The following is a 22,354-nucleotide window of genomic DNA, read 5'->3' as shown; positions in this document are numbered from 1 at the left end:
CTTTTTCATCTCTGCCCCCAACCCCCCCCCCCCCATCTTGTTGAACTGAAATATTTTCAATTCCTGCCTGATTTGAAGACTCTGTAGCAGAAAGTGGGCCGTGGGCTGCTTAAACCCAACAGGAGCCAGAGGCATATCTGTCAACTTTCCCCCTTTTTTAAGGGAAATGCCCTTATTCTGAATAGGATTCCTCGCAAGAAAAGCGAAAAGTTGACAGCTATGGCCAGAGGTAGTCAACAATTTTGTTGACCTGGGCTCCTCCATTTACACCGAGAGCTCCTCTTGTATTTAAAACATAGGCACTCAAACCAGGAGACTGTTGCTCTTTGGGGAAGAGTTGTCCAGACCAGGTTGCCAGCTCCAGCTGTCCCATCTTCTCCTAGTCTAGTCTCAGTCACTAAACAGGTGTGAACATATCACTAGTACTTTCTTCCAGGTGGGTGCCGCTTGATACCTTACTGAATGCTGAAAAGTGTGCTGCATCAGTGAGTAGCACCACAGTTGCCTCCTTGCATTGTTGATACTGGGTTGGATCCAGACTTTTACTCAATTGAGTTACACGGGGCACCAGAGCAAAGTGGGAGGGAGATGGTTTTTTTCTTCTTGTTGTCATTTCCTCCTTTTCCTGTAGCCCCCTATTGCCTCCCCACAAAAAACTCACCCACAAATCTGCTCCAGAAGCTTGTAGGCTTCTAAAACTGCATGGGAAGTACATAATGACTGAAGCCTTGCCAATGGAAGGGGGCAAAGCACACCACCACCACCTTTCACTAGTGAAGACCCTTCATGAATCATTTGCGAAGCAGCAAGTGTAGCTCCAACTTCCCATTAAGGAAGGCTATAATAGTTAAGAATAAACAGAGCCAGGTCATTCATTCATTCATTCATTGAATTTATATACTGCCCCATACCTGGAGGTCCTGATAATTGCAGGTAAAGAAATTTCTGGCTCCTCACCCTGAGACTTTACTCCCCATAGATGCTAAGGCAGCAATCGCTTAAACCCTGAAATTTTGGGTCAGACCCCCCCAAGATCCAACAACTCGCGTTTTCCTATGCTCACATGCAGCCCAACGAAGATGTTTGTTCACCTGCAAGCAACTGCTGAGTTAGAGAGGAATTGAGATTTGCACCGAGCATTTCCATGTGTGCAGCTTCCTCATTTCATTGCAGAACTTAATTTGAGCTATGCTCATGGCTCATTACGTCAGATACATGAAACCAGTGTGGTGCTGTGGTTCATGTGTTGGACTAAGATCTGGGAGACCAGGGTTCTTTCTAGTCCACACTCAGCCTAGGGCCAGTCACCATCTTTCAGCCTAGTCTACCCCACAGGGTTGTTGTAAGGATAAAATGGGAAGAGGGAGAACCATATATGTCACCTTGAGCTCCTTGGTGGAAAGGTAAATAAAAATAATAAATACTACCATAAACACTCCTCCCCCCCACCCCCATTATGCTGCCTGTATAGCATAAATTTCAATACCTTGATTCCAAGATAGGAAAGCTTTACACCAGGCACCCCCAAACTCGGCCCTCCAGATGTTTTGGGATTACAATTCCCATCATCCCTGACCACTGGTTGATGACCTCTCCTACAAAGGTTGCCCATGGAAATAAATTTGTCTATGCAGCACATACACATGCTATGCCCTTTGGATGCTACGCATAAAGACTAGCAAGTGATTTTGGTCTTTGATGCATGGTTACACAGTGAATGTAGCCAGTAGAGTTGGAAGACATGAGCCAGAAACCAAGATTCGAATCCCATTCAGTCATAAAATTAACTGAGTAAACTCACGTGATGCTTCCAGCAGCCTGAATTAATTTACATAACTGTTGCAAGGATGATGATGATGATAATAATAATAATAATAATAATAATAATAATAATAATAATAATAATAAGTGGTGGGGAGGAACCCATGCATACCAGTCCTGAGCTTCATGGAAGAGAAGTGGGATTAAAGATGCTATAATTATGAGAAAAAAGAGGTACATTTCAGATCATCATTTTTATTGTTTTAAGACAGCAAAGTCTGGTGATCTTACGCATTCATAAAAAAATTACAAGGGTTGATAAAAACTGAAGCCACAGTAAACTTAGAAATGTGACAGGTTTTTTTAAGCCACAGTATGCTTTACATTTTAAGGCTTAGACATTTTAGTATATCAAGTGCATTGCTCTAACATGCTACATTTTATCAACCCCCTCAAAACATAAAAAATAAAATAAAAAGGACAATCTGGGGAGTTCAGGAGTATTGCTTAGCAGCTTGAGATAACAGCATGGCTAAAAATACAAACCCTCCCCCACATTTTTCATAGAAGCAATCTTTCCTACAGATGGTACTTGAGGTCCTCACATTCAAGCAGAACAATGAATATATAACAGGTATTACTAAATTCCAAGTTTCTGTAAAATTACCTCTGCAACTGATGTTTTAGGCCAAGTTAAATCCAACAAAATAGCTCTGGGTTGCCGAGGAATCTCATGACTAAATGGACAGGAACCCACAGAATGAACTTCTGATTCACAGTCAGGTTTGGACTGCTGGGGTACTGCTATCCAACAATTCAGAGGGGCGGGCTCTTAATATATTAATAACAGAAGGTTTTCACTTTGGCATCAGCCGACGGATTTGATGGGCATTGATAGCAGTTTCAAGAAACCGTATATATTATTGCGATTGATCAATCTATTAACCTTTTCAATTCTCCATCTATACAAATGAACCACAAAGAATCAAGACAAGGCGTAGCTATGCAAATGAATGCCACCCATCCCTTGCAAGAGACAAGCTGTATGTGCATTCCTAAAAATGTAGTGTCACTCTAATCTACAAATACACCTTGGGAGACCCTGAAGTATCAATAAAGGACATTAAACATGCCTTCATCTTCTTTTCCCTATAAGGATTTGTTTTAAGTATTAAGAAAGTGGTCTGTGGCTGGTTCAATTGTTGCTGGGCAGGGGGGAGAACACTACCTGTGAGTGATTTAGAGAATATTCTCATACAGCCCCACCTGTACCGTTTATAGATGGGGGAGTGCATCAGCATTCCTCCACTTGTTCATCTATTTCCAACGAATAACCTGAGAGCTTCATATATATTAACTGGACCCATTTAAAACAATTTCACCTTTTTTTTTAAAGCAGGGGTGAAATCTACACACACATTGCATGTGGGATGTACATCACACAATATAATTTAAGTATGTGAGGGGCATAAATTTAGGCTCATTCCCATCTTCACCCTCAAATTGTTGATGCAGAAGGAGGGAGGGATGCAAGCCTCAACTTGTAAGGGTTTGTGTATTCAGTTAAAAACAAACAAACACCGGGGCATAAAAAACTATGAAATAATTAAGTTTCCTTCGGATTTGCAGGATTAACTTCATATTTCATGTCATTTATTCTCCAAATTAAGATGTGATGGTATTGGTCCCGGATCTCCACAGTAAACTGATCAAGATATAATTCTGTAATATTTGAGAATATAAATCTGTAATATGTGAGACTATAAACCTGTAAGAAACCCATGTAGATATTTGGTAATTGTTGCAAAAGTTCAAGCAGCTTTCTTGCAGTAGAGGAATGAAAAGGCTGTGCTTCATTTCCAAGAAGGAAAATTAGACTTTGATTTCTGACATTTGTATCCAACAGAGCAGTTCTTTCCTACAATTTATGCAAAAGTAGTCTTTGGCATCTGTAAACTTCTTTTCCCTTTTAATGTTAGATACAGAAAACATTAAACTGTCTATAAAAATACAGTATAGGACAAGTCCATTTCCCTGAAGTAAAATTTCACAATTTTAAACTGTAAACGTATTACATTCAAAACACAAAACTTTTAAAAAGTTCTGAGGTTTTGGCAGTCCAGCACTTTGTGTACAGCAGAATTACATTATTCTAAAACTTTCACACAACAGAGTCTTGCTAAATTGAAGACATTTGTGCTGGTTGAGAACCATAACAAAAAATCTATCTATTTAAGACATTTACGTGTCTCTACCAAGAGGAAAAGAAAGGCTTCCGGCTATGGAAAGTCTGTGTAAACGCATTGCTCAGGTGAACAATTCGTCCTTGACTTCCACCATGACTTCTTTCCACAACCACACGAGGCATCTGAACAAGCTGAAGAGGACTTCTTCCATCCTTTAATGCCTGAATAAGATTAAGTATCTGTAGACACAAAAGTATATGGCATCAAACTGCCTATAAAGATACTATAGTACAAGCTCATTTTACTGAAGTAAAATTTCAGAAAATTTAAGTAAAATTTGAAGTGTGAATAGGACTGCTTTGTGGTTGCACCCTGGCTTTGGAACTCCCTTGTCCTATGATATTTGGGTGGCACCCACTTTGACAGCATTCAGGTACCAGCTCACAACATGGCTTTTAAACCCAGGCTTTTGTGAACGGACACTGGTGTGTAATTGCTGTGATTTTTGCAATTCTGGTGATTTCATGATCTTAGGTATATGGCATTTTATTGAATTTTGCCACTACCTGCCCTGAGATCCTCAGATGAAGAGCAAGATGTGAACTGTATAAATAAGAATTTAACATGTTTAGAGGGGACTTCTAAAATAAGTTTAGGGGACAGGTGGTTTGCATTAGGGGATGGGCTGTTTCCTTGCCATACTATCCAGTACTGGGGCCCCGAGTATCAGAAGTACTTTTCAAATTGAGGTATAGAAACTTTTGAACGAGGGACAGTTGGGGCCACCCTAGGATGCAAAGGTATTGAATATTTTTAACTGGCCTACTGCTACATTTTAGGCTAACTTGTATTTCTGATATATTTGAAATGAAAATTGTTTAATGATCAATGTTATATCATAGTGATGTAATGTGACTACTGTATTTAGACTTCCATTTTCTATTAACCACTTTGAATACAAATGTATTTGTAGACAATGCAATATAGAAATAAATTAGAATGGGCAATATGGAAACATCCATATGGGTTGGAGTGTGTGGTGATCCTTACCAAGTCAACTGCAAGATGATCAGCAAAGTCAAGAAACTATTTGGAGGCACAGGGGGTTTGTTTCCAGGCTGTTGCCCATCAGTTTATAGTACTGGTTAAGTCTTAACCAGATGCAATGTAGTTTATAGCACAATGCTATATACCTCTAATCAGAAGTACAGTGGTGCCCCGCTAGACGAATGCCTCGCTAGACGAAAAACTCGCTAGACGAAGGCATTCGTCTAGCAGAAGGCTGCCTCGCAAGACGAATTTTTTTTTCCGTCTAGCGAAAACCACGGTTTGCATTGGTGCTTTGCTAGACGAAAAAATCGCTAGACGAAAATACTCGCAGAACAAATTATTTTCGTCTAGCGAGGCACCACTGTACCATCAAATCCTAGATAAGTCTGTAGAGGATTACTGACTTTGTCTTTAATGAAGAGCAACTGAGGAATAATTGTTTTCTGCATACATATATTGCAGAAGTGTATTTTTAAAGGAACAGTTACAATGAAAAGCATTCTTACCTGTCCTCTCATCACAGACATTTGCTTTTCAAATGTAGCCTTGTCAAAACCTTTGTCGGTCTTAATTGAAAAAAATGAAAAAGTAATTTTTTTTAGAAAGTTTCTTAACTCAACTAAACTTATCCCCTATGCAACCAGTTTTATAGCAGTATACAGCATGCCACCTTAAATAATCAATCATATTTTGCCAGGGGTCCGAATTTGTCATAAATAATTTGCAAGCATTTTGCTTTCACAGCTATCGCCAATTTGGAACATTTACATTTCCTGCCAGGTATTGCACACTACTTTAACTAGTTCTGCCAAATATATTTTTGAAGTTACCTTAAACAATTCATAAAGATCTTCACAAAGATCCTGTACAAAGTTCATGTCAGATATACGAGGAAGAATCAAATCTATTGTTTCTTGAGAAAAGGGGACCTTTGCTTGTGGAAGCCAAGCCCAATGAAATGGATCTAGCGGAAGATAGGAAGGGAAAAAAAAGGTGGTTTACATAGTGAAGCTTTTAGATGCATTTGCTGACTTCAGGAATTGCAACTTGATATACACAATCCTGTTTACAACCTTGTGCTAAAAATGAACTAAAATTAACCTGTTAATTGACAAGTTGAAAGACTGAAAAAAGATGCAGATGAGAAGAGCAATTATGCCAATTTAGTGCTAAAAACACCATAAATACAAAATATAATATAAAACAACCAGCTACAAGTTAATAATAGATAGCATCGTTCTCTTTCTTTTCAAAAACAGTTTTAAGTAATGACATTCTGCTAAGATGATGAAAGCTCAAAAAAGTGGGGGCATGGTGCACTTCCTTTGAAAGGGTTTTTTCAAAAGGATGGGTAAAAAGGTAAAGGACCCCTGACAGTTAAGTCCAGTCGTGAATGACTCTGGGGTTGTGGCGCTCATCTCGCTTTACTGGCCGAGGGAGTTGACGTTTGTCCACAGACAGTTTTGCTGGGTCATGTGGCCAGCATGACTAAGCCGCTTCTGGTGAAATCAGAGCAGCGCATAGAAACGCCGTTTACCTTCCTGCTGGAGCGGTACCTATTCATCTACTTGCACTTTGACGTGCTTTCAAACTGCTGGGTTGGCAAGAGCTGGGACCGAGCAATGGGAGCTCACCCCGTCGCGAACCACCGACCTTCTGATCAGCAAGCCCAAGGCTCAGTGGTTTAGACCACAGTGCCACCCGCATCCATATAAAATGTCCCACCATGCACCTTTGCCACTACAAGAGACAGGAGGCAGAGTCTTGCATTCCCAGCAGACCTTAGTGCTTAGGGAGGTTCACATGGGTGGCAGCGATAGCTCTCAAGATTTTATACCATCTATGAGCAAAATACATAATCACTATGATGTACCACAAGACAAACAAGTTATTTAGAGATAGTCACACACGCGAAAAGTAGATACATTTATTCAACTTCTTCTTGTTGTTTTTTTAACTTACATGCTCTCCATTCATCAGGGTGTTTGAAAGGAAAAGCTAAACCATTATCAATTGCTGCAATTTTAATAATAGGTTCTTTTTTATCAATCCACTGAATATCCTGCAAGAAAAGTACTTTTAGTTTTAAAATTATTTTTATTCTGAATAGTCACAGAAACAGTATTATACAATAAACAAAGATACTTATAAAGCTACATAGGTGACAAACAACTCAAAAAACATCAAATATATTAATTACTGGTTATATAATATGCTCATCACATCACAAGGTCAATCCAACAATATCCAAAATTCCACGTTGTGCATATATTCCACCACTCTTGCCTTACTGCAACACTAGTTTAGTGTTTTTATTAGTCTGAGAGGGTGTGCTCACTTCTGTTGCTCTTGGCCTAATGTAACGGGATGACAGTTGTTATCAACTGTTTGTTCTACCTGCAGTAATCCACATAACATTAATAATTTTGAATGTAACATGTGGGATAAGATAGGAAGTGTAATCTGTTTGTGGGATTAAAATAACTCCAAATATGATATCTGACATGACAACAAAGCTTTCCTATTTGATTTTAAGGTTTAGGAAACATCACTTTAACATACCTGTGTGCCTGTTATTACATTTTTCTCCAACTGTCATCTATCAGCAGTCATTATATCAAGCTACAGCTGAGAGACATACACACATGCACATAAGGATTCAGGGCTGAGCTGAGAGATCTGCAACATTTTGATCCTCCTCTTGTGGAACTCTTTTAATTTATTCTGGTTGTTACAAGAACTAAGAACAAGAACTAAGTGCCTAAGCCTGCCCCCCCCCCAATTTCCTTTTCCTTTTCCCTCATGGCATTTAGATTGTAAGCCTGAATGCAGACACTGTCTTATTACCGATATCTGTATTATTTAATGATGGCACAAGCAACTTTTGTCTTACCTTATCAGAAAGTTCACGCTCATCACTCTGCTTTTCATATCTGACTAGCCAATTGTCATTGCCTCTATCTTCAAATACAATAAGGGGGGGGGGGGCAGAATCAGTGAAATGCATTAGAATAAAGCATATATTTGAAATGAAGAATTCCAATATAATTATCATAAATGTATCATTTTTAAAGAACAGGGATAGTTCTATAAATAAAAGTTGCATCTAAATTACAATGCCAAGTTTTTTCATGAAGCAGCAATAGTCAAAACATGCAAGCCTCATGATACAACTCATATTTTGAATTGCATTATATGATTGTTGTTTTTGGTCCTCCCCGCCCCTGTTTAACTACAAGGGGGACTTTATTTGTGCTGAGGCAGAAGTTCCCAAAAATATTTGGGTCGCTTTCTTAGAACAGTAAGACTCCTTTGCTTATATACTCCTTTACTTATAAAGGAAGAAACAGAACAAATTCCTCCTCTGCTCACTAAACATTTAAGGAAGCTACAGCAGAATGGAGTTGGACATGGGCCAAGATTCAACTAAGATAAATATTGACAGAGCTAAAGGAAAATGTTTATAAAAAGCTACACTAATCTAACACCATGCTGATCAAGTCACATATATCCAACTGTGCAAAGTTCTGGAAAGTCAATGGATCTCTTTCAGATTTTATACTGTATACATATTTTGACACTGTCGCAATAATCCAAAAAAATTGGAGGACAATTTGTAATTTCATTACATAAATAATAGTGTATCCAATACCATATGACCTTAAAAAACTACTATTATGTTATCTGAAATATACAGTACTAGAGGGAGATGTGGAAGTAATATATTACCTCCCAGCTCTGAAAATATGTATTGTGAAAGCTTGTAAAAACATGATGGGACCATTCGTTTCAGAAAGGTTGTGGAGAAACTGGGATGTTGTACTAATGACAAATTTAATGTACTACAGAAAAGCAAGCAATGAACAAAGTTTCTTAGAACGGTGGTCTTTATTTATTTTATTGTGGAATGAAAAATTCCAGGACAATATCAATGTAACCTAGTCCTATTATAACACTGTCTTATGAACTGCATCATGTGCATGTCTGGGTGTTTGTTTGTTTGTTTTTAAATGATAAAATAAATAACCATTTGAGGAAGGAGCTGGTGGGACAGTTTTTGGAGACTTAAGAATACATGGGACAGCCAGAAAGAAGAAACAGGAGCTGGCACCCAACACCAGTTAATTCTCCTCTGCAGCAGCAGTTGCCTTTTAGAAGTGACATTTTCTAACAGGAGCCATTTCCCACTGACTATGTCAAAGTAGCTGCTGAGAGATCAAATGGGAACCTTAAAAAAGCTATCCACAAGTGTAGGCATTGGGGAGTCATAGAATCATAGGACTGTAGAGTTGGAAGGGACCACGAGGATCATCTAGTCCAACCCCCTGCAATGCAGGAGCCTTTTGCCCAATGTGGAGCTCAAACCCACGACACTGAAATTAATAAGAGTCTCATGCTCTACCAACTGAGCTATCTTCCGCTGAGTGTGTAGGTCAAACATCTCTGAAGAACCACTGCTGCAAATAACACTATGTTGCTACAGTGTATATCATTTTAATGGTCCCACAGATAAATCTCAGAGTAAGGAGTAGATCCGAGCTTTCCAAACTTTTCATGTCAGTGGCACGCTTTTTAGACATGCATCATTCCGCAACAAAGTAAGTCAGGTTAAACTAACCCCTTTCCAGCCCCAGGAGGAGTGTGGGGAACGTTCGCACGACACACTGCAGCCGATGTCGTGACACACAGTTTGGGAAGATAAAGCCACAGCTATTCTGTTACATGGGCCGGTTATGACATTTTGTTGCCCACATCTTTAAAGGATCACCAACTAAACTAATGAGAACACACTGATGAGGAAGCACTTGCACACAACCATCTTGACTATGGTGTGACAGTTTCTGTTTGGTTTAGTTCACACTTTCTCATTTGTTCCTAGGAATGTATTTGAAAACCTGATGAAGATGACGATGAAATGGTAAAGATTTCTACTCCCTTACGAGCAACGAAAGAATACTGAGACAAACACAGCTACCCTTCTAGAAAGGGTTTATGTATAAATGAGCTGCCTTTTATAATCTCAGGAACAGAGAGTATCAGTCCAACCCAAACATTTGACTGGCAACAACTCTCAGAAGTCCTTCTCAAAGTAATAATACGAGAAGCCTTTCCACTAAAATGGAGTGGAATGCCTTGCTTGAATCATAGTACATCATTAGTACATCACATCAAAGAATGGACATTCATAGGAATTGCCCTTTTTTTGGCACAGGAGTAGGACCCTGGGGCCAAATGCAGCCCTCTATCTGGCCCTTGGGACTCTTCCTAGGCTCACCAGCCCTGCTTTGCACACTCCTTGAGTATTATTGCAAAGCTGAAATATGATCCTGGATTCTGATAATGCTTCTTGTTTTCCCAGCTGGGGGTTAGTCTACTATACAAAATTAAAATTCACATCTATTGTCTGCTCAAGCCTACCACTGCCATGCGCCCCCCAAAAGGTTGCTCAGATGGGAATGTGATCCTCAAGCTGAACCAGATTTCCCATCCCTGCTCTAGCACCGTATAAGCATATTGCTTCAAACAGTGTCAAATCTCTCAAATAGGGTTTGAAAACCACCAGCCAAGGACCTAATGAATACTGGCATGGCTCCAAACTTTATCTGTGAGGCTATTCCATACAAACCACCACCACCTGTCCCAGACCTGACTTCACCTGTGTGGGGCAGCTACAGATAGGGGTACAAAGGAACAAATGAGAATTTAAGGATCTGCACTAACATGGACCCCCACTCGATTCAGCTGCCCTAGGGAATCTCCCACTGGGAGCCCACCTAATTATTTGTTGAACAGATATGCCAGAAAAAGGAGTATGAGCTATGGAAGTTAAAAAATATATTAAATACCAGTGTTTCTGATTATGTAATCAAGTACTACCAATCTTTCAAACTGAGACTGAAATTGTTTCCTTGTATTCTCGGGCAAAGGGTCTGTTTCAAATTTCCTGAGCCAAAAGTCAGCTTCTTTGTAGCCTTCCACAAATAGCTGAAAGGAGCCAACCTGAAATTTAAAATAAACCTTGCATTAAGAAAAGGAACAAAATTGATTTTTAAAGTACCTAATAGTAGTCTTCTGTTTGTAATTTGCATGATATCAACTGCTTATTTATTTTAAATTTATTAATTTAAATTAATTATTTATTTAGTGTCCTGCCTCAAGAACAATTGTAGCATAAGAACAAAAGAACAGCCCTGCTGATTCTGACATAAATAAGAACATAAAAGAGCCTGCTGGTTCAGATCAGTGGCCCTTCCAGTCCAGCATCCTGTTGTCGCAGTGGCCAACCAGATGCCTATGGGAAGCCCACAAGCAGGATATACAAGCGCAATAGCATGCACCCACTTTTTAACCTTGGCACCTGGTATTCAGAGGCATATTGGAGAAATAATAATAATAATCATAACCAGAAGCTATTAATAGACTTGTCCTCCAAAACTCTGGACTTGGAATAGATTCAGCCCATGAAATTGATTCAAGTTGAGATCTGAGAGCTGTTAAAATAGCCAAAAATATTCAAGCATATGCTAGGGAAAAGAAAACTGAAGCAATAGGTGAGGCTGAATAGGTTTCAGTAACTGAAAATCCGGACACAAAATTTATTGAGCCTTTTGGGCAAAAAAGAGCTATTTTTAAGGATAATTGCCAAAAATGACACTGCCAAGGTGGGTTGCCATACACCCGGATTTTCTTGGATGTTTCAGCGATTTCCGCCCATACACTGTTTCTGACGGCCGAATCCTGGCTATGTCCAGAAAATTCTGGACGTATGGCAACCCTAGATAAGTCTCGCAGTAGTGGAACTATTTAAGACATTCCCTGTTATGGACACATTAGAACTCTGAATTTGAATAGCCTGGTTGTGGAGACCTATGAAAATAATGCAAGTTTGAGATACTGTATATTCTGGCGTATAAGACTACTTTTTAATCCAGGAAAATCTTCTCAAAAGTCAGGGGTCGTCTTATATGCCGGGTGGAGAATCTGCGGTCGAGTATATCTCAAACTGTATATTTTAACTGGAAAAGTTGGGGGTCGTCTTATACGCCCAGTCGTCTTATACGCTGGAAAATACGGTGTATCTCTTGATTGGTATTATTTTGACTATGCTAATCATGGTGGGAGGCATGAACTATGCAGGAAATTGCATCACCACCTGGAAAATGTTATTCAGCAATTTTCTTGGCCATATTCTCGTTTCTGCACTTCTGAACTGCGCCAATCAGGCAGCTGTGCCTATATTGTCCTAGAGCCTGGATAACTTCTCAGTGTCATTTGTAGGACTCTTTTGAGCAACGGGGATTATATAGAAATCTGAAGATAATAAGAGTTAATAGGAAGTAAGTGGCAGCAGTAAGGAAAAAGTGATAACAGTCTTAATAAGGCCAAACAAACAAAGAAGGTCAAAGAAAAGACGTACAAAACCCACAAAGTATTATTTCGGAACAAAAGTAAAACCATGAGTGTTTGTATACCCAGTGAGGTGTTTGGTTTTCTTTCTAACTTTTCTTTTTCTTTCTAACTTTTTGGTTTTCTTTCTAACTTTTCTTCTGAGATGCAATCCCCACTTTCAAAAATTGGGCATTTGGTATGAGGATATACTGTTTTTTGAATTCTAACCAACAGAAAGGGAGGGAATCCCTTGAAACGCTATGGAAATAAAGCATTTCAAAGGGCTTACCTTAGGAGGTAGTCCTATTCGATGAAATTTTTTGCCAACTTTTGGCACTTTTTCTAAAGCATATTTTTTGCCTCTTGATTTTGCACGATCTATTGCACTGTAGTTGAAGGTTTCACTAACGATCCAGATAACCTTAAAATAAACAACATAAAACAGGATTTAAAGTCTTTAGCTTTGGAGACTATAGGTGTGGACATTTAATATAGGGGATAAGGTGTTGGCTTAGGTAACTGGGCCTCAACCATTTTGAACTTCAAAGATTAAAAACACTTTGTTTTGTCCAGAAACGATGGGAAGCCCGTAAAGCTGTTCTGAACATAAGTGTAATGTGCTTCCTTCAGCTTAATCCTGTAATTAAATGGGCAGCCTCAGTTTGAACTAATTGAAGTATAAGGATAAGCTTCAAAAGCAGCCCATGTAGAAAATATTACAGCTGTCCTGGTTAGACATTAAGATATGTGCCACAGTGACTTTGGTCATCACTTCCTAGGAACAGAATCCCAGTGTCCAAGCCACATTCTGCTCTGGTGCCTTGCAGACCCATGTTGCTTTTTCGGGCAGCACGGAGTCTGTTCCCAAGCCACCGCATAACTCCCAGGAGAGACGTATGGCTTGGACATGGTACGTGCCTCCCCCTGCGGTGTGGCTCCCAGTGCCTCCCACCCTCCCTGCACCCCTAGTTACACATTGCTTAGGTTGCAAAGTCTCATTTCTACAGAGTCATCTCCTGGTACAAATCTTTCTTACCTTTGTTTTAGGCACCACTCCCAATCCCAATTTACTGTCCACAAGATAGGCACCAGTTTCAGAGAGGTATCCCTGATTAGGAACAAGACAGCCTCTGCCAAAACAGCAAGGGCAACACATTTTGTGAAAATACTTGGTCCATTTTGGATTTAGGTGACCATAAGGCTCTTCAGATTTTGGTTTAAACACTCCAATAGATTTCTGAGGAAAGAAGTAGTTAGTCTTTATTAAAATGCCTTCATTCTGTAGTGAAAGAAAGTATTATGTCCACCTGGTATTTTATCATCTATGGAACAGTTTGGCTCCGGAGTAGCCTTGGCTAGAGTTCTCACTAGGGCCACACCTATTACAACTCACACTGTGGAATGCAACCATGCTGTTCTGCATTGCGTGATGTGACTTAGCATCACACGGTTGGAGAAAGCAACAACAAGACTATTTTACTGGGTTTTGTTAAGGTGACTAGCAGCTCTTACAAAATCTCTTCTTTGTGGCTCAAGTACAATATAAATACACTTTGTAAAAAGTCAGCAAAACAGGAAACAAAACATTAACATCTTCATTTGGTACAGTATAAAATGGTCTGCAAATTCTAAATTCATGACAAAAATGGTTCATGAATGTGTAAGCGTTCCCTTCAAACAAGTACACACACTTTCTCAAACAGTGTACACAGTAACACATATTTCACATAGTGCATTTTAAGCGGGAGGAATCAGATTCTGTGCCTTTAGCTTCTAAGTTGCAATGCCTTCACTAAACTACTCGTGAGTGGCCTAAAAGAATGGCTTAGAGGACATATGCAGCAGAAATACAACCTATGTACCCATAGAAATAGAGTATTTTAAAAATAAATAGCCTCTCTATGTTGTTGTTGTTCAGTCATTCAGTTGTGTCCGACTCTTTGTGACCCCATGGACCAGAACATGCAAGGCACCCCTATCCTCCACTGCCTCCCGCAGTTTGGCCAAACTCATGCTAGTCGCTTCGAGAACACTGTCTCTCTATAGAACACAGCCTCTCTATACTGTATAATAAAAAATTCTGCTAGAAATCTTCTGTAGGTAAGCAACATTAGCTAAATAAGACAAATTTAAAAGGCTCAGAATGGCTGAGTCAGTACTTTGGAGTCAGTCTTTTGCTACCAATGGTACACACATGGCATGGAATGAGACAATCCCCCCTGCCAAGAATCATTAACATGGTATACCAGAAACTAGATGCTGCCTCAGGGAAATGAGTTTCTGGCTCTGAATATACAACATTAGCTATTGTCTCTTACAGCTAATTGCATAGCTCCAGCTAAAATGGTTGCTACTAAAAACACCTGTGCCTGCTAGTCAATATTCTATTTTCTGACCACACTATCCTATCTACAGCCCTGTGTCTTTCCCCTTTTTATAGCCAGCCCTGTATCAGGAAGTTTTTAATGTTTGATGTTTCATTATGTCTTTATATTTTGCTGGAAGCCGCCCAGGGTGGCTGGGGAAACACAACCAGATGGGCATGGTATAAATATTACTATTACTAAAGGACTGGTTTCCAGAAAAACTCCCGATGCCCTGAAGTCAACTGGAATCTTGATTTAACACAGTTCATTTATATTCAGCAAACCAAACTGAAATAATACACCATGTTAATAGAATTGTAGAGTTGGAAGGGACCCAAGGGTTATCTAGTCCAACCCCCTGCAATGCAGGAACATTTGAAGTTAATTTTAATGCCCATATATAAATATATCAAATGCTTTTCAGACCACTCAAAAGTTGCTGAACTCAGAAGTCCTGCTGAATTAAATGGGGTGTACTCCCAGGTAAAGTGGTTAGGATTATAACCTAAACCTGTGCTCACCCACACAATTCTCCAAGCTATCCCTAAGGACACAAGCCACATGAGTTACAACTACACCCTGGCACTCCTGATATATTCTGGAACATACTTTGGCAATATAGCTGTTGCAGACCTCTCATTTAGATATTGCATGTGAATACAAATGAGTTGAGAAAGAGACAAAGGTTTGCTTATTGCCACAGATAGTAATGAGAAAGTCACAGAACTGGTTTGAAATAGAATGCTGCAATACAACAGATTTCATGTTAAAGCTGTTTTAATTGAATTCTTCAAGCCCAATTTCTTCACTGAAGTTGAAAAGACCATGAGACCATGGCAAGTAATAAATATTTTCTGCCACTGTCTGGTCCACATTTTTCAAACTCCTTCTCTAGGATGCCATGCTGGATGAGATCTTCCTGAAGTCTAGTTAATATACCAAAATTTATTGTATTAACCAAAGGCCATAACAATTTAATATACAACCTGTTCCTTTGTCTTTAAAATATTACGTTATAAAAGTAAGCAAGAGTTTTTTGACCCTTTACCATTATTTTAATATGATCATTAGGGGGGGGGGGTATTTTTTTCCAGTTTCTTCATTTCATCTGTAGAAATCGTAGTGTGGGATTAACAAAACAAGCCCCAATGTGACAATGTGTACTTAACTTTGCCCATTAGTTCAGCAAGGTTATTCCACCATTTATTTATTTTTACAAATCAGGTAAACACGTCTGGGAAACAATGCACTCACTCTCTTAGGATCTTTGACAAAGTAGCTCCCACTGGATCCCTGTGATATTCTTTCTGGAAAGACTCCACTTTCTATGGCTTGTTCTGCTTGCTGCATAATTTCAGCAAATTCTGGGTCATCCAAGAAGAAGTTCATTTCTGCAATACTTCCAACATTTCCTGTATGTGCTAAATAAAACAGTTTAAATTAGGACTGTCAACTGGGTTTATCACTTACCACACAACCCTATGCATGTCTATGCAAAAGAAATTCCCATTAGGTCCCAACATAGAGTGTACTCCCAGGTACTGGTAAGTGGGCATGGGATTGCAATACAGTGGTACCTCTGGATGCGAACGGGATCCGTTCCGGAACCCCATTCGCATCCGGAGCAGAACACAACCCACAGCGCCGCTTCTGCGCACATGCGGGTTGTGATGTGGCGCTTCTGCGCATGACGTCATTTGACACGTCTGCACATGCGCAAACCGCCGAACCCAGAAGTAACCCGCTCCAGTACTTCCGGGTTCGGCGTGTTCGTAACCCGCGCCGTTCGCAACCCGCAGCGATTGTATCTAGAGGTATGACTGTAATAGTTATAAAGCACCTATATTTCCTAAGTGCTATACAGAGATTAAAATATGAGATAGCCAGCTGCTGCCTGAAGGTTCACAATCTAGGAGGAGAGAAAGGAATGGGAGAGAGAAAAGCAAACTAATTCAGGTATCAATCCAGGTTACCTAAACTTTGTACCTTTTAGCAACTGTTCACTATGACAGCAAATTCGAATAACTATACCTACTGAAAAAAATGTCTGTTTGCCAGACATGAGGGCCAAACAGTGCTTCATGCACTGTTTTGCTAGCATGCATCTGATCAGCCATATCATCAGGTGGACTTCTTGCTTTAAGACAGAATGGCATTTCTGAATTGGGGACTTCTTGGTTCACAACTCACTTCTACAAGGAGCTCATGGAGTAACCAAAGACAGATTATTAATCCTCCCCTTCACCTGCAATATACAGATAACAGCAGTAACCTACTTTACAGAGTTTTCCCAAGGATTACTTAGGCTTGGTCTGCACAAGCAAAAGAATGAATGGCATGGTGGAATATACTATACCACCTTAGGATTCAGGAGAAGGGATGTATTTTGGGTTTGCTGATCAGAGTTTAAGGCTTGTGTTCATGGCATTATCCCCATAATAACCCTAATGAGGTGGATTAGACTGAGTCAGAGTGACTGGCCCAGGTCATCCAGTGAGCTACCAAGAGGGAATTTGAAGCTGGGTCTCCGCAGTTGTGGTCCAACAGCAAGCAACGTATCCAATTGGTCCAAAAAATATTCCCAACACACAAGTACATCAGGAGTGAAAGGCTCCAGCCCGGTCTCCTGGCTTCCTACACCTGCAAGAAGCTTCTTTTAATAATAATAATAATAATAATAATAATAATAAAGATTAGCAACCACAAGCAGCCAGCACCTGCCACCTCATTCTGTTGCAGTAGGTTTGCAGACCAGGGGGAATTAAGCACTTGGAACAACGCTAAAAACAACAACACTATTTACGGATGCTAAAAACTACGAGGCGGTAGGACTTAAAGAGGGTCGAAATGCGGATGATACGCAAAACATCAAAAAACAAAAGTGGATGGCGGTCGACACACAAATGTCAAGAACACAAGCAGAAAAAAATAGCCCCTTCCCTGCTCCCTACACCCAGATTAACCTGACAAGAGAGGCCACCTCCTGCTTTCATGGGGGGGGGGGGGCAAGGGACAAAGTTACATACACTCGAGGAAGCAAAACGAACGGTTCTATTTCAGCTGCGGGGATGTGGGAAATTCATATACTGGGGGGTGGGCGCCGCCTTAATTAAGTGAAAAGGGAGGAGGAGGGAGAGGTCCAGCTCTCTCTCTTTTTTTTTTTAAAAAAGGGCAAAATACCGAGAGGCCCCCGGATGACAGCCCGACCACCTTCCCCCAGCCAGCCAGCCAGCCACCCACCCACCCACCTGGGCGCTGCGAACTCGCCTCACCGTGGAAACGACCAAACAAACTGGGGGGCAGAACCCGGGCGCGCAGCGGCGACTCTCACCTGTGGCGCTGCGTCGGCGTTGTCGGCCGCCACGCCGTCCCGAGGCCGCCAAGCCCAGCAGAGGCTCCTCTTCTTCGTCGTCGTCGCTCCCGTACTCGTCGCCCTCCGCGTCGCCGGCTCTCCCATCGTAGTCCAGCTGCGGCCCAGCCGCCGCGCCTCCCCCGAGGCTGACCCTGACGGCGCCGCCCGGAGTCCCCCTCGCGGCCCTGCTGCTGCTGCTGCTGCCGGGCCCCGTCTCCGTCCCCAGCTGGAGCAGCTCCTCGTCGTCAGCCTCTTCCTCCTCCTCCTCCTCCGCCTCCTCCTCCCCGCCGTCCTCTGGGCCGAGAACCGGCTCGGCCCCGGACTCCGCCATGAGGGGGGGAAAGCGGGCGCTAAGTTCGGGCAAAAGGTCCCGCCGCCTCCTCTCCCTCCTCTCGCGAAACTGAGGGAAAAACTCAGGGACCGGGCGGCGTCGGAAGAGGGGTGGGGGCGGGAAGGCGAGTTTGAGCGCGAGTGGCCTACTGCGCGTGCGCGCGCGGCTGGCGCGGGACGGTGGGCGTAGGGTGTGTGTGAAGGGGAGGAGGCAGGCAGGCAGGCAGGCAGGGCGGAAGCGCCTTACCTGAGAATTTAAAGGGCCAGCATCCCGTTGCTACAGGTGTTGCTGGTGGAGGAGGAAGGCCTGTCATCGCGGGGGAGGTGAAACTCAGTTTCATTTCATTATTATCATTATCAGTGCTTCCCCCCCCCAAAGAAATGTTTAGGGGTACTCTCATTTTCCTACTCATATTGAAATACTGCCCCTCGATGAGGCCAAACTTAGATTCACAAAATGTTTAGGGGCATGCGTACCCCCAGGGGGGAAAGCAATGATTATTATTATTTATACCCCGCCCATCTGGCTGGGTTTCCCCAGCCACTCTGGGCGGATTCTAACAGAATATTAAAATACAATAATCTATTAAGCATTAAAAGCTTCCCTAAATAGGGCTGCCTTAAGATGTCTTATTATTATTATTATTATTATTATTATTTCTGCCCCACCCATCTGGCTGGGTTTCCCCAGCCACTCTGGGCAGCTTCTAACAGAATATTAAAATACAATAATCTATTAAACATTAAAAGCTTCCCTAAATAGGGCTGCCTTAAGATGTATTATTATTATTATTATTATTATTATTTCTGCCCCACCCATCTGGCTGGGTTTCCCCAGCCACTCGGGGTGGCTACCAACAGAAGGTTAAAAATATATTAAAACATCACTCATTAAAAACTTCCCTAAACAGGTCTGCCTTCACATGCCTTCTAAAAGTCAGATAGTTGTTTATTTCCTTGACATCCGATGGGAGGGCATTCCACATGGCAAGCACCACTACTGAGAAGGCCCACTGACATTTCCCCAAATGTCTTCAGTGACTGGGTCAGGGGGCTCTGGTTTCTTGAAAAAACATTTCTGTGCATGACAAATTCAAATCTGCTCTTATTTCCCATGGCTGGGCAACTGTTTAGCTGGCGAGCCTGCGTTTGATGGAGAAGCACGTGGCCTAGCCCACCTCTCAGGGTCGTTGTGAGGATGAAATGGGGAGGAGGAGGCCATGTATACCACCACCTCGAGCTCCTTAGAAGGAAAATAGGTTGCAAACAAACAAACAAACAAACAAACAAACAAACTGTAGACCACTCCCTTGCAATGCAGGCATCTGGACTAGATCATCCATGACAGCTGGCCATCCGACCTCTGCTTTAAAACCTCTAGGGAGGGAGAGTCTGTTAAAGAACAATGCTGCAGTCCAACACACTTTTACATGGGTAGGGGCAGTGGAAGGCAAATGGGGAAGTGTCCCATCAAACACAGTATAATCCATGGATAGGCAAACTTAAGGCCCCGGGACCAGATGCGGCCCAATCGCCTTCTCAATCCAGCCTGTGGATGGTCTGGGAATCAGCTGGTTTTTACATGAGTAGAATGTGTCCTTTTATTTAAAATGCATCTCTGGGTTATTTGTGGGACCTGCCTGGTGTTTTTACATGAGTAGAATGTGTCCTTTTATTTAAAATGCATCTCTGGATTATTTGGGGGGCATAGGAATTTGTTAAGAATTTTTTTTCAAAATACAGTCCGGCCCTTGTCTGAGGGACAGTGGACCGGCCCCCTGCTGAAAAAGTTTGCTGCCCCCTGGATAATCTCAACCAGCTGCCACCTGCCTACCATCTTACTTACACCCAGTCCAAGGGGTGGCACCTTCCTCCCCTTGGAGAATTCAGCAGGGAGGAGAATGAAGACAAAACTAGAAGTTGGCTCCCCTGCCTGTCATTGATTTCCTGATGGCCTTCCTGCCTTCTGTCTGACCAGTTCCAATAGTCACCAGCCACCACAGGATATGACTAATGCACCAGATTGTACTGAAAGTAATGGACATGCCCCTAGGGGTAAGGAATGGAATGATATACCTGTAAAATAGAAATTTTTATTAGTTGTATTTTAAAAGCTTTTTTCTGTTTAGTTATGGCAGATGCTAGAGTTTCTGAGTAAAGCATTCTATGAAAATGAATGATGCAGAGTTTTGTAAACTGTAATTTTGTAAAAATTTCTATCCTGCCCTTTGTCCTAAAGAAGCCCAGGGTGGCAAACAGCAGAACACTGCATTAAAAAAATATGAAAATAAAACAATTAAAAACTCTCAAATATCCCCACAGCTAATAATGTCACACTTGCACACTTAGTAATCAGCAAACAGGAATATTGCTAAATTCCCCCTGAATGTCAATAATGAGTGAGGAATATTAATACTGAGATCAACAGACACATCACCACCCGGGCTGACATGCCATAAAGAGGGAACCACTACCAAAAATCATGATTCGGTAATTGGTAATAGATTAATTATATGTATTCTTACATATATAATGCATTTATATGACTTAAATGAGATTTCATACTTGTTGTTTAACTTGTTGTACCTATAAGATATGTCAGCTTTTATATCTTTCTTTAGCCTTGTGTTCAATCATGGCTGTAGGAGGATTAAAGGCAATATAATGAAAATAAATTAGTGTGTGATTGAGTTGTAGGATGGCGCCCTCTTGTGATACATATTCAACACACACTGTAGGCGGCATTGCAGAACGGCATCTTGAAGCAAAAATATTTCCTGTAGGCTGCTTGAAAACAAATACAGTTACATCACTAAATTCTGAGCACATTAATTCCACATATGTTGTCAAATTATTATCAGGGCCACAGATCTTCAAATTCTAAAAACAAAACTTTGATCCCGTACAAGGGATATACACAAAACTACAACAAAACAAGGTTAGGACAACTTTAAAACTCAATTTTAATTTCCAGTCGTTAAAAATATAGCAAAACAGGGATGGGATGCACAATACTAATAATTAAGATGGGGGGCGGGATGGAAAACCTTAGCATCATGGGTGTAGCCAAGGGGGGCAGAGGGGTAGCTGCCCCTTCCTAAATAAAAAAAATCAATAAAACTAACTGAGGTTCTGCCCCCCCCCCCAACAAAAGCCTACCACCCCCAATAAAAATCATGGCTACGCCCATGCTTAGCATCGTTTAAGGATTCTGTCCACATGATCACTACACCCTGGGCACGTTTTGCTCATTTTGACGATCTGCTCACTCATTAACTTGACTGAAAGCTCCTTGACAAAGTTTTCATTCAAATACACTCAAAACAAGACTTGGCAGCACCTTTTGTCTGCAATACTTCCTTCTGTTCTCTGCCCAGCCCCCTTCTTTAAAATGTTTGGCCTGAGAAGGAGACCTGTGAAATCCGAAATGTTGCTCACTCTTGGTAACTTTGCCCTGGGCAAGATATAAAGCGACTAACAAATGCAATAAATTGCTGTGAACTGCCCTGAAATCTACTGATGAAGGGTTTAATAAAGGAAATAAATAATAATAGTATTGCTACGGGAGTTTCTCTGCACCAAGGCTAAGGGAACCAGTAGGAGGGGCCCACTAGCCCTCCAGATGTTGTCGAGAGTCTCCAAGGATGAAGATACAGTATTGTGGTCCAACATCTGTAGAGCACCATCACTGACGTAACTGCGCGTGCGCAGAACGAAAGCCGCGTTCTGTGCGGCGCCGTTCGGAAAGCGAGCGGCGAGTCCCTTCCCCTTCGTCCTCCTCTCCGATAGGGGGCGCCAGTCGCTCACGTTCTTCACGCCCCTCTGTCTCACTGCCCTTAACCGACGAAAGCGTCGCGCGTGGAGCGCGCATGCGCCCGGAAACGCAGCCCTTCCCATCGCTCTACCGAGCGCCCGCCTCT

General features: G+C 41.6%; 1 protein-coding gene across 3 annotated transcripts; it reads right to left on the bottom strand.

Annotated features, from left to right (window-relative positions):
• Positions 1 to 1,996: 1,996 nt before the first annotated feature.
• Positions 1,997 to 18,450, bottom strand: PI4K2B (phosphatidylinositol 4-kinase type 2 beta). Of its 3 annotated transcripts, none has more exons than XM_033159995.1 (11): positions 18,084 to 18,450; positions 16,007 to 16,173; positions 13,423 to 13,623; positions 12,676 to 12,807; positions 10,844 to 10,997; positions 7,891 to 7,958; positions 6,960 to 7,059; positions 5,828 to 5,961; positions 5,504 to 5,563; positions 4,003 to 4,186; positions 1,997 to 3,955 (listed from the first exon to the last, which is right to left on the bottom strand). In XM_033159995.1, exons 1-10 carry the CDS (start codon positions 18,433 to 18,435, stop codon positions 4,013 to 4,015), a joined length of 1,542 nt encoding a protein of 513 aa, XP_033015886.1. In that variant the 5' UTR covers positions 18,436 to 18,450; the 3' UTR covers positions 1,997 to 3,955; positions 4,003 to 4,012. The 3 variants fall into 3 exon arrangements, with proteins under 3 accessions (XP_033015886.1, XP_033015887.1, XP_033015888.1); XM_033159996.1 differs by having other exon boundaries at positions 16,007 to 16,164; XM_033159997.1 differs by lacking the exons at positions 1,997 to 3,955; positions 4,003 to 4,186 and adding exons at positions 5,128 to 5,156; positions 5,365 to 5,441 and having other exon boundaries at positions 5,472 to 5,563.
• Between the last annotated feature and the right edge of the window lie 3,904 nt (positions 18,451 to 22,354).

Source organism: Lacerta agilis, chromosome 9 (assembly GCF_009819535.1).
Source record: "Lacerta agilis isolate rLacAgi1 chromosome 9, rLacAgi1.pri, whole genome shotgun sequence".
NCBI classification, from domain to species: Eukaryota; Metazoa; Chordata; class Lepidosauria; order Squamata; family Lacertidae; genus Lacerta; species Lacerta agilis.
Note: the sequence above shows the minus strand (reverse complement) of the source record. Positions and strands in the feature narration are given on the sequence as shown.

What these genes read in the sequence shown, in the direction of transcription:
- PI4K2B (XM_033159995.1), bottom strand. Translation starts at nt 18,435, where the DNA reads ATGGCGGAGTCCGGGGCCGAGCCGGTTCTCGGCCCAGAGGACGGCGGG. An exon ending in ACGCCGACGCAGCGCCACAG is followed by an intron (nt 16,174 to 18,083) that starts GTGAGAGTCGCC and finishes TGTTTTATTTAG; the next exon opens with CACATACAGGAAATGTTGGA. An exon ending in TTGTCAAAGATCCTAAGAGA is followed by an intron (nt 13,624 to 16,006) that starts GTGAGTGCATTG and finishes TTCTTTCCTCAG; the next exon opens with AAATCTATTGGAGTGTTTAA.